Raw genomic sequence first — 14,970 nt, 5'->3', positions numbered from 1 at the left:
TTCGAAGTGGAGCTCTTGTACATTTCAAAGGAGTAATGCGGAAATGCCTATCGAGTAGTCAATAAAATTTCATCAACTACTCGATTAGTGAATTAATCGATATTTAACATCCTTAGTCCACAGGGGTCTCGGCTGGCCAAAAACACGGCTTCTCCTGCAGCAGTTCCTATCCACAAGGGATTCCAGCTCCCTGCTGGGATCCCCTGTTCACAGGGGCTGCTGGACCCAGCATGAGCAGGGAATGAGCAAGCCCGACTAAGTCCCAGCTCGTGCTGGATCCAGGAGTTACCCCCACTGCGGCTTTGCATTTTAAATGTAGTAAGAGCTGCCCAGCTATTACTACATTTAAAATGCAGAGCCACAGCAGGGGTAGCTCCAGGACCGGGTGTGAGCTGGGACTGAGAGCCTTTTTTTATCGACTAATTGTGTAGTTGATACAAACTGTATCGTCTACATGATTAGCCAATTACCCACCTCTTAATGTCCTTATCTAAGACTATTATCTATATTATGGCAGTATAAATGTGGTATAATGTCTCCCTGTTTTGGCACTAGCTATTGCTAAGAAGCATTTCAGTTTGTCATAGTCCAGATGCTATTTTGCCTCTCTTCCTGATAACTTGGGCAAGATGTGAACTCGTAAGGAAACCACTACTCTCACTTTTTGCAGTGGCGTTGCATATTTCTGTTTGAGTAACGTGTGTTGTAGTTGTGCACCCTAATGATAGAATCTTCTCCAAGCAGTTCCTGTTAAAGCACAAGTGTACTTGCTCCTGCTCCTCCCCTCAGCATCTTTGAAGATTCAGAAGGTGGGATTAAGTAAGGGGGCTGTGTGCATACAATTAACCGAGTTGCTTCGAATTGCTTCCACCAGATGGAAGTGAACTGCTCTGTCCTTTGGGTAGGGGCTTTTCCTCCTATTCTAGTGCCTTTGCTAATTGTTGGTAGCTTGTAGAGTTAGTGTTTGCAATTTGTACAAAGTGCTGTCTATGCAGCTATTTTTAGAGTGCTAATATAAGCCCTGTTAGTCCAAGTCTATCAGCCTGGCCTGGGACACTTGCTGCTGCAGGGTGCATAGACATACCCTAAGCATCTTTTAGAAAGCCATTTTTCTTCTAGGTCATCTGCTTGTCAGACTTTCTCACTGAGGGTACGTCTAGACTACAGGGTTTTGTCGACAGAAGTTTTGTCGACAGATACTGTCGACAAAGCTTCTGTCGACAAAGAGCGTCTTGACTACATTCAGTTCTGTCGACAAAGCAAGCTGCTTTGTCGACAAAATCCTGTAGTCTAGACACAACCCTACATGCAATAACACCTTCTGTCGACAGAACTCTGTCGACAGAAGGTGTTATGCCTCGTAAAATGAGGTTTACCAGCGTCAACAAAACTGCTGAGTTCTGTCGACGTTATGTCGACAGAACTCAGCGGTAGTGTAGACGCAGGTATAGTTTTGTTGACAAAAGTCCACTTTTGTCGACAAAACTCTGTAGTCTAGACACACCCTGAGAGTACATAAGGAGAGGCAGAATAAGTTGCAAGTGTTCCTGCTTAAGAATCACTTACTACTAAAGCATTGGGCTCTTGGAGACCATCTGACCTGAAGGCAAATTGGTCTGTTTCATCTCCAACTGCCTCATTTACTAAGGAGTATGGTGCCTAAAGGTTCTGAGTCTGTACGTTTGAGCTCCTGTTACCATATCATCATATTAACGCTTCTATGGTGTTGAAGTACCTCTCTGTTCAATTGATAGCTAATGCCATGAGGAGTAAGCTGTCTGCTGTCATGGTTCCAAATTAGAAAGGGAGAGAGAAGACAGTCATGCTTAATGGTATCAAATGTTGTAGATCAGATTTATTGGTTCCATCTAATTTGGATAGGTCTTCTGCGGTTCAGTCTCTGAGACCTAAGTCTGTTCCACATTTGGCTTCATGTTTCAGGAATATGTCGTTAAGTCCTTCTCCAGAACTGATGATCCCTAAGTCTATCAAATGACCATTGTTGCTTTTGTTTATCTTTGGTGCTGATGTCTGATTGGAAGAAGACTGTCATTGTGGTAGGAGCTATTCACCGTATGATGTTAGATCATTTGTTAGATCCAAGTGAGAAATTGCTCAGAGAGAGGAGGAATACATCATTGGTTCTGATGTCTATATCCCTTGCACCTGAAAAAAGGTGAAAAATGAAAAATATTGAGTGTCTTTCCACAGCACTATCTTTGTGTGTCATTCCTGAAACTCCTTCAGAATCTCCAAACAGATCCTTCTCCCCTTCTAGGCATCCTCCAGTGCCGTAGCTATCTCTGGTGAGATAACAATGGAATTGGGTTGGATTAGAAGAGGATAGAGGGCAAGTTAAAAGGTCTAAATTGTCCATATTTATACCACCTATGTCTAGATTTCCTTAATTTGGACAGTTTCTGCTGCCCCATCCTATGTGTATGTTCCCAGGTACCAGTTGTTGGCTAGACTGGCAATCCTGTGGTTCATGGTCTTATTGGGCTCTGCCGTGAAAGTTCTTGAGTCATCCACTGTATGAATCAAGTACTATAGTATTATTCTGTCTTCTGTGGAATCTTTGGATCTGATTCCATCAGCTCTGTCGGCAGCTCTGGTGCGCCTGATGCTTTGTCTGAGTAAGAAAATGAGGAGTTACTTCCTCTTTTTAAGCATAATCAGGTGGGTAAAGAATTTGAACCTGATTTTTCTTCTGATGAGCACATGGGTGTTGCTTCTGTGTCATCTCCTTCTAAGGATGCTTTACTACTCTGAATTAATATATCATATGGAAACTACTTTGAACTTGCCGTCAGTTGCTGTGGAAGTGGCATCACATCTGTATTTGACATTTTTGGTGGTCCTTTCAGGAAAAGGATGTTTGTACCTATATTCGATGGCTTCTTGCAACCTGCTAAAGCAATTTGTGCTATCCCTGCTTCTTGTCAGCTTCTCTCTTAAGAAAGCTAACAAATTATTTGAACTACTGCATGAGGCGTGTTCATATTTTTGATACTCACCTATGCCAAACTCCTTAGTGATTGCAGCAGCCAGTAATAGATTCGGGGAGGGATGTTAAATTTAGTTTTAATCAACTAATCGACTACGTGATAGATTTTCCATCGACTAATCAATTAATTGATAAGTAGGGGAACCGCATCCGTGTTAGCTCCTGGCTCAGGGAGCTAACCCCGCTGTAGCTCTGCCTTTTAAATGCGTTAAGAGCCTGTTGGCTCTTACATCCCTAGATTCAGGTCTGATTAAGCCTATTCAACTCCAGAAAATAGAGAGTGGGGAAAAGGTGATAGTTTTTTGTTTTAGCGGGTAGGGTGGCTAATTACTAGATGTTCAGAGGAGATCATCTCAGAGCAGGGGTTTAAAAAAAACCCACCTCCTGAGTGACCAGAGGAGTTAGTGAATAGGAGCAGCAAATGGGAATTTTGCGAGGGGGAGAGAGTATGCGGCAGCTACACATAAACATATTTTAAACGTAGACCAATTCTCCCTTCCAACAGTTCCTAGGGAAAAAACCTAACTAAATAAATAAACACTGCAAAAATAAATAAAATGCAGGCAAAATCCAGCAGCAGAGTGGAGGCTATTCAGTTTATTGCACTGACCAGCCTTGTGGGCAACTGACATTTTTGTGTATCTGGTACAAGTGTCTCATGGTCCTCAGAGAGACTGAACAGGTTCTTTATTCTAGAGTGTCTGAACTGGAAGATCTAAGGGAGACAAAAGTACACAGAGGAGACTTTCTGGGACACAATAGAATGGTCCTACCTTCAATCTGACAGCCTCTGTATTGTTGAGGAGGATGAAAATCTGAATGGAGGAGAACATTATGATGGAGCCAAGGAAAACAATAACTTAGGACCAGTGCTTTTTTTGTTTAAAAAAGGTGGCGGTACGCTGTACCAGCGTGTACCAGCACAAAAAAAACACTGATTAGGACCCTCCTTCAGATGAAGGTGGGGTCATAACTGGAAATACAGATGGTTGGGTTTGTGATGACGGGGAAAACCATATGATAAATTTCCTGCCAGGTGGAAAGGTTGTAGATCTCCTGAGACATCTAGACAGATTGATGTATGTTACTGAGGAACAGCTATTGGTCATGGCATATACACCATTGACAAAGAAAAAGATGGGGAGTGGCTTTAGAGCCCAAATTTAGCTGCTAGGTGAGAGATTTAAGTCCAGAATCTCCATGGTAATATTTTTTTAAAACTCCAATTCTATGCACAGGGCCAGATATACAATCAGAACTACAGCGCCTCAATGCATGGATAAAGACTATGGTGTGTTGACATTTTAAAGTTTATTAGAAATTAGGGTATTTGGAGGGAAAGGAGGAGCATATACAGAAAGCATGGGCACCAGCTAAACTCAAATAGAAGCACATTGCTGGCATGTAAAATTAAAAAGGTTCTAGAGGATTGTTTTTAAATTCAAGGGTGTGGGGACTGACAGGTACAGAGGAGCACATGGTACATAAGAAAAAAGGAGGATACATCCCTTAGGGTATATCTACACTACCACCCTTGTTCGAACTAGGGTGGTAATGTAGGCAACCGGAGTTGCAAATGAAGCCCGGGATTTGAATTTCCCGGGCTTCATTTGCATAAAGCCGGGCGCCACCATTTTTAAATGTCCGCTAGTGCGGACTCCATGCCGCGTGGCTACATGCGGACAGACTAGGTAGTTCGGACTAGGCTTCCTAGTCCGAACTACCGTTACTCCTCATGAAACCTAGTCCAAACTACCTAAAAAGCCTAGTCCGAACTACCTAGTCTGTCCGCATGTAGCCACGCGGCACGGAGTCCGCACTAGCGGACATTTAAAAATGGTGGCGCCCGGCTTTATGCAAATGAAGCCCGGGAAATTCAAATCCCGGGCTTCATTTGCAACTCTGGTTGCCTACATTACCATCCTAGTTCGAACTAGGGTGGTAGTGTAGACATACCCTTAGAGATGAATTTATTGAAGGGGAAACTATAGCATTGTAAGGATGATAGGAAAGAAGTTGGTAAAGTGGATGTAAGAATTAGCAAGGGACAATCAAATGTAAGAGTCCCATTGAAATAAAACATATGATGGCAAGCAACTGAATATTGAGAAAACGTGTAAGTGATTGTATATAAATCCTAGAAGTCTAAATACTGAGATGGATGAACCAGAGTGCCTGGCATTAAATGAGGATACGGATATAATAGGCAACATGGAAACTTGGTTGAGTGGGAATAATCAATGAGAAACCATTATATGAGGGTACAAAATACACAGGAGTGACTGAGTAAGTCATATTGGTGGGGGAGTGGCACAATATATGGAAAAAAGCATAATTATGGATTTATGTGGATTAAAAAACTTAAATTACTTAAATTGTGCCATAAATCTCTGTGGATAGAAAAGTTTGTGCTTGAACAATAAGAGCATAACAATAGGATATACTGCTGTCTAACTGACCAAGGTGGTGAATAGCAACTGTGAAATGCTGAGGAAGATAAAAAAAAAAAAAAGCTATAGAAACAAAAAGCTCAATAATGGGGAATTTCAGCTATCCTTATATAGCCAGCCAATATGTCAATTAAGGACAGGATGCAGAGACTATTTCTAGACATTATATATTACTACTTCTTTGAGTAGCTTATCCTAGAATCTGCAAGGAGAGAAGCAATTCTTGATTTAGTCCGAAGTAGAGCACATGGTCTGATCCAAAAGATTGACATGGCTGAAGCACTGAGTATTTGCAATCAGAATGTAATTAAATTTAACGTCCTGGTGGGGAAAAATACTAAAACTCCCAACACATGAACATTGAACTTTACAAAAGAGGAACTACAGGCAGTCCCCGAGTTACGCGGATCCGACTTATGTCGGATCTGTAGTTACGAACGGGGATTTCTCGCCCCGGAGAACTAGAGCAGCGGGACGCCTGGTCCCGCCGCCCGCCTTCTCCAGGGCGAGAAAAGCTGCTCCCCATCTCCCTGGTCTGCTGGCGGAGCCAGCAAACCAGGGAGACGGGAGCAAAGCGGTGGAGCACCGGGAGCCGGACCCGCGGCCGCTTCCAGATCAGCTGGAAGCGGCGCGGGTCCTGCCGGGTGCTCCGCCGCTCTGTTCAGCGTCTCCCTGGTCTGCAGACCAGGGAGACGCTGAACAAAGCGGCGGAGCACCCGGGGCCGGACCCGCACCGCTTCCAGCTGATCTGGAAGCCGCGGGTCCGCCCGGGTCCTCCGCGGCTTTGCTCAGCGTCTCCCTGGTCTGCAGACCAGGGAGACGCTGAGCAAAGCCGCGGAGGACCCGGGCCGGACCGCGGCGCTGATCTGGAAGCACCACGGTTCGGCCCAGGTCCTCCGCAGCTTTGCTCCATGTCTCCCTGGTCTGCTGGGGGGGGATGCAGCTAGTGCCCCCCCAGCAGACCAGGGAGACGTGGAGCAAAGCCGGGGGCCTGTGGTAGAGCAGGTGGGGCACTGCCGGTTGGTCCCGCAGCACCGCTCCTTGGCGCTACTGGACCAACCCGGCAGCACCCCAGCTGCTCTGCCCCAGGCGTCCTGATTCAGCTGCTGATCAGTTTCAGCAGTGGCTGAATCAGGATGCCTGGGGCAGAGCAGCTGGGGTGCTGCTGGGTTGGTCCAGTAGCTCCGAGGAGCAGCCTCGCTACTGGACCAAGCCAGCAGCACCCGAGCTGCTCTGCCCCAGGCGTCCCAAAGTCAGCCGCTGCTGAAACTGACCAGCGGCTGACTACAGGAAGCCCGAGGCAGAGTTGCTCTGCCCTGGGCTTCCTGGAATCAGCTGCTGATCAGTTTCAGCAGCAGCTGACTTGGGGACACCTGGTGTTCTTACCTTGAATCTGTATGTAAGTGGAACTGGTGTCCAGATTCAGCGGCTGTTGAAACTGATCAGTTTCAGCAGCAGCTGATGCCAGTTCCGATTTACATACAGATTCAACTTAAGAACAAACCTACAGTCCCTATCTTGTACATAACTCGGGGACTGCCTGTACACACAAATGAGAAGACTAGTTACACCGATTTGCCCTTTAATAGCCCGATCTTGTTGTCAGACAAGACAGTTGACGCTTTGCACTACTTCAAGGATCCAGAGATTATTTTAAACATGTTCCTACTGGGGAAATCTACAAGGCTGCTACTTGGAAGTCCATATGTTTACTAAACATTATGTTTTGGATTTGGCTTCAAGAGACGATGCTAGATTTGGTAGAGCTGTGTTTGTCATTTAATTCGGGCTCTGTTCCTGCCTCTTGAATTTGCAGCATAACTTGCCAAACTAGTCATCAGTAGGAATGTTCAGAGCCACTTACAGGAGAAGTTAAGGTTGCTTACTAATAACCAGAGTTCTTCAAGATGACTCTGCATATATTCACACCTAATTTCTCTGGGTCAGCAACAGAAGGAACTAAGGCAGTAAAGGGCCAGTGCCCCTTTTTAGGGCCTTGCTCTCCGAACATTCAAAGGTTAGGAGAGGGTGCGTGTGTGCTCTCTTGGAGAATTTTTTTTGTTAAGCTGCATTGGTTGGAGCATTATCCGTTAATGGAGATATGCAGAATCATCTCCCAGACCCCTAGACTTCAAGCTTAGAAGGGATCATCGTAATAGTTTAGTCTGACCTGCACATTGCAGGCCATAAAATCCCACATACCTATTGTTGTAATAGACCTCTAACCTCTGGATGTGTGATTGAATTCCTCAAATCATGGTTTAAAGATTTAAAGGTACAGAGGATCTACCATTTACTCAGGTTCACTGATAGGCAACCTGCAGCCCACTGGGGCTCACCCTGTAGACCCCTCTGTCTGGCCCCTTCTTCTCCCTCCCCCCCAAGCCTCTCACACTGGAACTGCACACTTTCTTCTACTCCACCTTTCTCCCACCACTCTTGGAGTGCACAAATTACCTGATTTGTGCTCCATCCCTGCTTCTTTCCCCCTCTCTGAGAACTTGCACAGTCACAAACAGCTGATTTGCTACATTCCAGCTCTGGGAGGGATGGGAGGAGTAGGAAGTGTGGGGCTCCAGTGCCCAAGTGTGGGAGAGGCTTGTGGGAAGGTGGGGCACAGGGGGTTGTGGGCTGCAAGTGGAACTCCAGTAAGCTCCGGGCTGCTGTGGCCCACGGAGATGAAGGAGGGCTACTCATGCAGCCCACTCTCTGTTTTGGTTGCCCATCGCTGCTCTGGTTCTAACCAGGGATGTAAGTGAGTAGTTGACTACCTGATAATTCCTTTTGTGGTTAGATACCTGTCTTTTGTTTATACTGAGGAGGTATTGAGTTTCCTTCATAGGTCCTGCTTTAAACTCATTAGAAAAAGAAGCGAGGGAGTTTTTTGCTTAATTCAAATGTCCTGTGATGTAATTCCAACATATACAGCATTATAGAAGATACAATTTGAGGAAAAACATAAAGGATCTTAACATTCTAAATTCTATATCCAAATGTAAGGAGCACTGAAAACAAGCAAGAACTAAAATGATAGAGATTATTATCTGGAGGTGTAATCAGAAATCGGTAGAGGCAGCCACAAAACTGGCATGAAAAGTACAGGCGGTTTTGTATTTATAAAATACGTTGCATGTGAAATCATATAAAATTATAATACATTATGAGAGAGGGGTATGTGTGGAGGGGTATGCTAGAGAGTTTGATGAAGAAATACTTTTGGTAAGGACTCCCGAAAAGAAAAAGTGGAAGAAACTACCAAAAAAATTCTTATTCACCTTCTCTCATACTTGAAACCACAGAATATGATACTTCTGGGGAATTCTGGTTAGCCAGAATGAGAGAGAAATGCATCTTAAACATGCATTGATAATTAAGTGCTGACTTTTTGTCTTGTACAAGATGCAACTAGCAACTGGCTCATAAGGGCCTGAGGGTAAGCTTCATGCAGGATGAGAAGGAAGCAAAACTTTGTAAATATTATTAGACTCTGACACTAAGGCAAACACCAGCTTCATGTGTGTTTTTTCAGTGGCTAGCTGCTTACAAGTGTTCTGACTCAGATAATTTAATTCCACTTTGGATTTTTCCAGAAGCATTCTTGGACCTGAAAGAGTTTGTACACAGATGTAGCAGAAGAGTCAAGTAAAGCTTGACACACATTCAGTGGTGTATGTAATTACCTATATAAAAATTCAAAATTTCAGTGGCTTAAAGTAACATTCGTAGAACATCCAGAATGCAGACATATGGCTTAAATGAGCTAATAGAACTCCAGTTAGTTGGTACTTTGTTCCTATTTAAAAACATTGTATTTTTCCCTTTTTCTTTAGGAAAGTATTTCAACACTGGATCTGCTTTCTGACACCAGTTCAAGTTTATTTTCACAACCTACTTCTGCTGATGTGGGAGTTCCACTTCCTGCCAAGAATCTTATGTTCAAAGAAGGCATGTTATCTGAATGGAATGGACGATCACCTTCCCCAGTTCTTATTGCAAACATACCTAAAGAACAAATCAAATAGTTTGGGGTCACCAAGCCTTGCTCACTTAATGCCTTTTTTCTTTGTCTATTACAATTAATTTATAGTACCGACCATGAAGAAGTGTTTTAGTGCTGCAGGATAACCCATATGGAAGTAGTGTTTTAAATTGTGTTGTGTTGCACTTTGGGAAAATACACTGTGTACAGCTAGTTTATTCATTGGTACATTTCCTGCTGCAACAGAAAACTCTTCAGCTATCAGCGCTATATTTCTATCTTGAGACAATCTCTCTCTTTTATAATTCTAAATACACCCTTTTTAGTTTTTCTGATGATTGTTAAATTTCTATGCTGTCACCACAAAATTGCGATAGTAATTTTATATGTTCATTGCTGTGTCATAAACCCTGTTTAGTTTTGTGTTTTATTACTGAATTCTGCTTATAGGTAAGAGGTTTGACTCTGGAAAAGTTCAGTAGTGCTCAAATAATAAAAATCCAGTATCATGTTGATATTATGGAGCATTACGAATTGTTGCTGATGTCTGCATATTATGTAGATGAGCCTGATGATAATGAAGGTTTGGTAAATCAACATAACAGTAATTAATTGATACTGTTTGTGAGGTCTTAAGTTTTGAAGATATAAAATTCTACTGATGCCTCTAAGAAATCTTGGAAAAAGATTGAGTCATTTTCATACTTGGTTTAACTTCATGGAGAGCAATGGAATTACACCAGTAATTAATTTGGTTCCCTCTGTTCATAGAAAGCTGTTCACTTATATAATACTGTATTTCTTTTCTCTCTCGTTTTATTGAAGCGCTTACATGAAAGTAGGATCTTTGCACCTTAAGCATGTTTTCTTCTGTCATATGCCATGTTGGACCCAGGATATTAGAGAAAAAGTAGGTGAGATAATACGTTTTATTGGAGCAATTTCTGTTGCTAAGAAAGAAATGCTTTTGAACTTACACTGAACAGACCTGAAGAAGAGCACTGTGGAGGCTTGAAAGCTTGTGTGTTTCATGAACCAGAGTTGCTCCAATAAAAGATATTACTCACTCACCTTGTCTTTGCTTCTGTAACTTTATACTCACCTACAGCTGTTCATTTATGTTTGTAACATCACTGTAGAAAAGTGATGTCACAAACCAAAGATTTTAATGGGAAAATAAACAATTGGAGAAGACTTAATATTAAAAGAACAAAGCTTTTGGTTTTTATGTGGGTGTTCACAATAAAGAAAAAATGCAGGAAAAAGTGCAGAAAATCTATAGGCAGGTATATCTCTTAAAATAATTCTTTGTTTTCCTTAAGCCATCAATTATGACAAATATTGACTTAATCATTTCTAGGGTTAGAAGGCTTCTTTCCAAGAGGTAGTAAGAATTTGTGCAGTGTTGCTTCATTTTAATCTAAATCTTACAAGGTGGTTTCCTGTCAGTTCAAATGCCTTGTATCCAGTTAAGATCACTGGGAAAATAACAAGTATATAGAATATTTTGCAGGTTAGTGTCTAAAAACTTCTTATGACTTTTTGTTTACTGGAATTCAGTCATATAATCTTTAAAATTGAACTATGCTGTCAGCACCTGCCTGCAATTTTAGCAGTTATTGGACCAAGACCATGTGCAACATGCAGTGCTGGAAACTGTACATGGTAAATGTTGTAATGTTCAGTTTTTGTATTTGTTATATAAAAGGGTAAGAAGAAAATATTTGATATATGTTTTAAAAGGAAAAAATGCACACTAATGTGATAGAACAGAGATTTTAATTGGAATGGAATCTTCAGTTATTTCCTTATTTGATTAACATTCCTCTTAGGTGTAAATGTGGAGCTTTCTTTCCAGCTGAAAAAAATGGAAGTTGTAAGTACTTTAGCATGATCAATGCAGCACTCATCTCATATTTGTCTCTTTCCCGTTTACATTTTACCAATAACAGTTGAACTTGCTTATTCTGCACATATTACTTCATGTGTTGATTAGTGTGTACACTACAATAAAAAAGGTTGATTTTTTTTTATTGGCCATGTACAAATTGTCCATATTTTTCAGTTGATGGAGATTATCTTACTACTTTCAAAGGAAATTAAAAAGAAAAAAATAAGAATGCTATATGTTCTTTATAGATATTAATGTAAGGATTGGGGGGGAAATAACATAGAAAGAAGACTGATCTGTCTGAAAATTAATATCCTACATGAATAGCATTCAATCTACAGGCTACCAGAAGTGGAGGAACTATACTGAAGGTGATGCTTTACATTTTCAGTATTGTAGTTATTTAAAATAGTGCAGTGAGCTTTTGTAGGTTAGTTAGCAACCTACAACTGTCACCTGTATATTATATATATACAGATATGTACAATTATGTTAGTTCATGTAAAAGTCTGTCTGCAATCTCAAAATTAATGGAAGAATTTTTTTAAATTTTGTTTTTATTCTCCACTATTATTGTTTTTAATACTTATGCTTGGTTGCATGAAGCTAGGCTTCTAAATAAAAGTAATTTGATTTTCAAAATTGCTGAATACTTATAAATGTGACTGTTAATAATAATGAGCTGCAGGTATTTGTCAGCTTTTCAGAATTGAGCCACTCTTATTTAGGTGTTTTAAGATGGATTTAGAAGTGTAACTGTAGCCACAAAGGCATGGAAATTTTACTGAATAGGTGAATACCAAAGAAAGACCTTAAAATAGCATAAATTCAACTGCTTAGTACTAGCTATGGTCCAGAGACTTTATTCAAATAATATTTTTGTTTTAAATGTGGAGTAAAATAAACACAGGCAAGACATCCATTCAAACCACAATAATCTTTTTATATTGTTGTTACGAACAAAGACAGTATAATAATTTTTTTCTTCAAGTGGGTTAATAATTGTGGAAAATAGAGTTCATAATATTTTAAATTTATTGTAGGCATCCAAGAAATCTATTAAGATAAAGAAAAAAGTGGTTTGTTTTGTGGTTTGGGAATAGTTTGGTCAACCTAAACTGTATTTTAGCTGGATTTATCTTGAGATATAGGAGCCAACTAAAAAGATTGCATTGTGGATTCTATAACTAGCAGTTCAAAAATTCTCTCACCTTTTTTTGTTCCTTGTTCAGTGTTTCTAACCTAGTTTGTATTCTGAAGGTTTTAAAGTACAACTGTAGCTCAATACAGTTTTTTTTCTGGTAAACTTTGTTAATAGTATACATTGAAATGTACAAAATCTTGTGTTCAATTCAATTATTGGCACATGTAACAAATGTTTACAAATAAAATGTGTTGTAGGTCAAAACATGGTAAACTGCTTTTCCCTTCAGGTGTGTTTCTTCTGTATATGACAGTAAAATGTGTCACCTACAGACTGAAGCACCAGAAACCAATTATAGTAATCTTTGCAATATATTATCATGGTATCTTCAACCCTTGTAGTGGCACAATCTTCAGACATTTAGTTTTATCAGAAAATAAGTTCAGTCATTAAAGTATCTTTCCTTCTAAACCTTCTTCTCTGTTGGTTTTCAGGGTAATGATCATAGAGCACAATAATTGCATCTGTCCAGCCATGATTCTTCCACTTAAGAGCAATATACTTCTTGACACCCAGCTTTGGTTCCATATCCTCAATTAATTTATCCTCAGAGAAGACACTAACCAAGTACCATTGAGTTTTCAAATTGGGAGTTTGATCAGCAAAGGTCTTAAACTACATAAAAAAAAAGAGTCCTGTGGCATCTAAAAGACTAACACATTTAATTAGGACATAAGATGTGGACTGCAGCTCATTTCATCAGATGCCACAGGACTTGTTTTTGCTGAAACATGCTAACACTGCTACTTCTCTGAAGGTAGTTTTGTTTCCAGCAGACTCGGGACCTAAGCAAAGCACTTTAAAACATGCTTCACTCCCACTGACTTCAGTTCAGACTTAAAAGTTAACAGGGTAATACCAAGTACACTTAGAGCCAGCTTTGAAGAGTATAGAAAATGACAAAATTATTACACAACTTTAGTATTCAGATGTGAACTTTTTTCTCTTTGCGTGTCGATTCAAGCCAATCAGGTAACTATCACGTTATAGAATCTCAGGACTCTGGTACTTGAATCCAGAACCCATGAAGCTCAGGCTAGTGGCTGACTTAAAGAAAGTTAATTTGTGTTTTTGAGTATAAGAAAGCTTTTGAACTTTTGTTTATAGACGAAGAGAAATGAGATTCCTCCTGCATTAAGCATCCTCTTTGATCATTTCTGAACTCTGGCTTATAGCATAATGGCAATTATAAAGAAACAAGTGGGGGGGGGGGGGAAGGAATGAAGAGAACCATTAGTGCTAGATATGCTCAAATTAAATCTCTTCACTTTACCACAAATAAAACACTAAATCAGTTTGCATATATACTATGTAGTGCATATGTCAAGCATCTACCTATTTGATCTTGGACATCCAGCAGGCTTGCTCATTTAATCCCATAGAACCAGAGGGTTTCAAACTTCAGTGCATTGTGACTTTCTTCTGATGATAAATATTACACAACCCTGGGAGTGCGTAGGGGACGGGCCATGTGCTTCAGCCTCAAGCGGTAAAGGAGCCTAACCCCATTGTCTGGGGCCAGAGCTTGAGCCCCCCACTTTCTAGGGCTGAAGCCTGTGGGCTTTGGCTTTAATATTCTCATTCAACAACAAACAATTAGAGATTTCTTTTCTGCAAAGATCCTGCATGTATCATATTCTTATTTTTTAAAATCCTTGGTTTGGAATCCTACTCATTTGAGTAATTTGTATAAATTACTTTAATAAACAGCATGCCTTGATTACTGAATAATTTATCAAATCTATTTGAGGAGTAAAGCATTGTGGAATATAATTTAATGGGTTATACAATTGGATGAATAACACATTTTTGTCATTTTATTTCAATTGACATTCATCAAATACAGCTGATCTAATACTATGTAGCTGAACAATGTATTAGTTAATATTACCTGTACAGCTAGACAAATAACTGATGTTTTTTATTTCTTGGCAGTGAAAAAATGCAATTTGTGTTTTGTTTTGTTTAATTTTTGATGAATTGAAAGTCATTTGTTGTTTATCCAGATCATGATTTCAAAACCTAGGTCTCATATATTTCAGGTGAAGGTCCTAATCAATAGGATAAAGATTATAAAGGGTGGGTATAGGGACAGCAGAGTAGCACTGCTGCCTCCTATGGCCATTTTGTGAATGGCCAAAAGTATTTCTTTCAAACTCACAACTTTTTAGGCTTAGCAAAACTACATATTTGGGGTAAATAAACTAGTTGAAATACTTTGCCCAGTTCTAATGATCATTCAGTGCACTCTGATGTCTGTTGGCGTAGATGGCAGGGATGAAAGCAACAAAGGATGTGACAGAGCTAATGACAGCAGTGATAAGGGAGCACATGAAACCAGAGAATGACAAGAACAAGGAGGGAGTCCAGGATTGAAGTGACCTGGGTGTTACCCTGGGACGCAGTAACGATTAATTTTGAAACCTAATTTGGACGCGC

General features: G+C 40.5%; 1 protein-coding gene across 1 annotated transcript in view; it reads left to right on the top strand.

Moving 5' to 3' along the window:
• FAM91A1 (family with sequence similarity 91 member A1) overlaps positions 1 to 11,556 on the top strand; it is a 61,090-nt gene extending 49,534 nt beyond the window's left edge. Inside the window, exon 24 of the mRNA XM_075920161.2 lies at positions 9,288 to 11,556. Within this exon, the coding sequence (XP_075776276.1) occupies positions 9,288 to 9,479 (192 nt within the window). The 3' untranslated portion in view covers positions 9,480 to 11,556. The remainder of the gene's footprint in view (positions 1 to 9,287) is intronic.
• Positions 11,557 to 14,970: the final 3,414 nt, after the last annotated feature.

This window comes from Pelodiscus sinensis, chromosome 2, assembly GCF_052426305.1.
Source record: "Pelodiscus sinensis isolate ZL-2025 chromosome 2, ASM5242630v1, whole genome shotgun sequence".
Taxonomy (NCBI): domain Eukaryota; kingdom Metazoa; phylum Chordata; order Testudines; family Trionychidae; genus Pelodiscus; species Pelodiscus sinensis.
The sequence above is the reverse complement of the archived record's forward strand: the minus strand, read 5'-3'. Positions and strand labels throughout refer to the sequence as shown.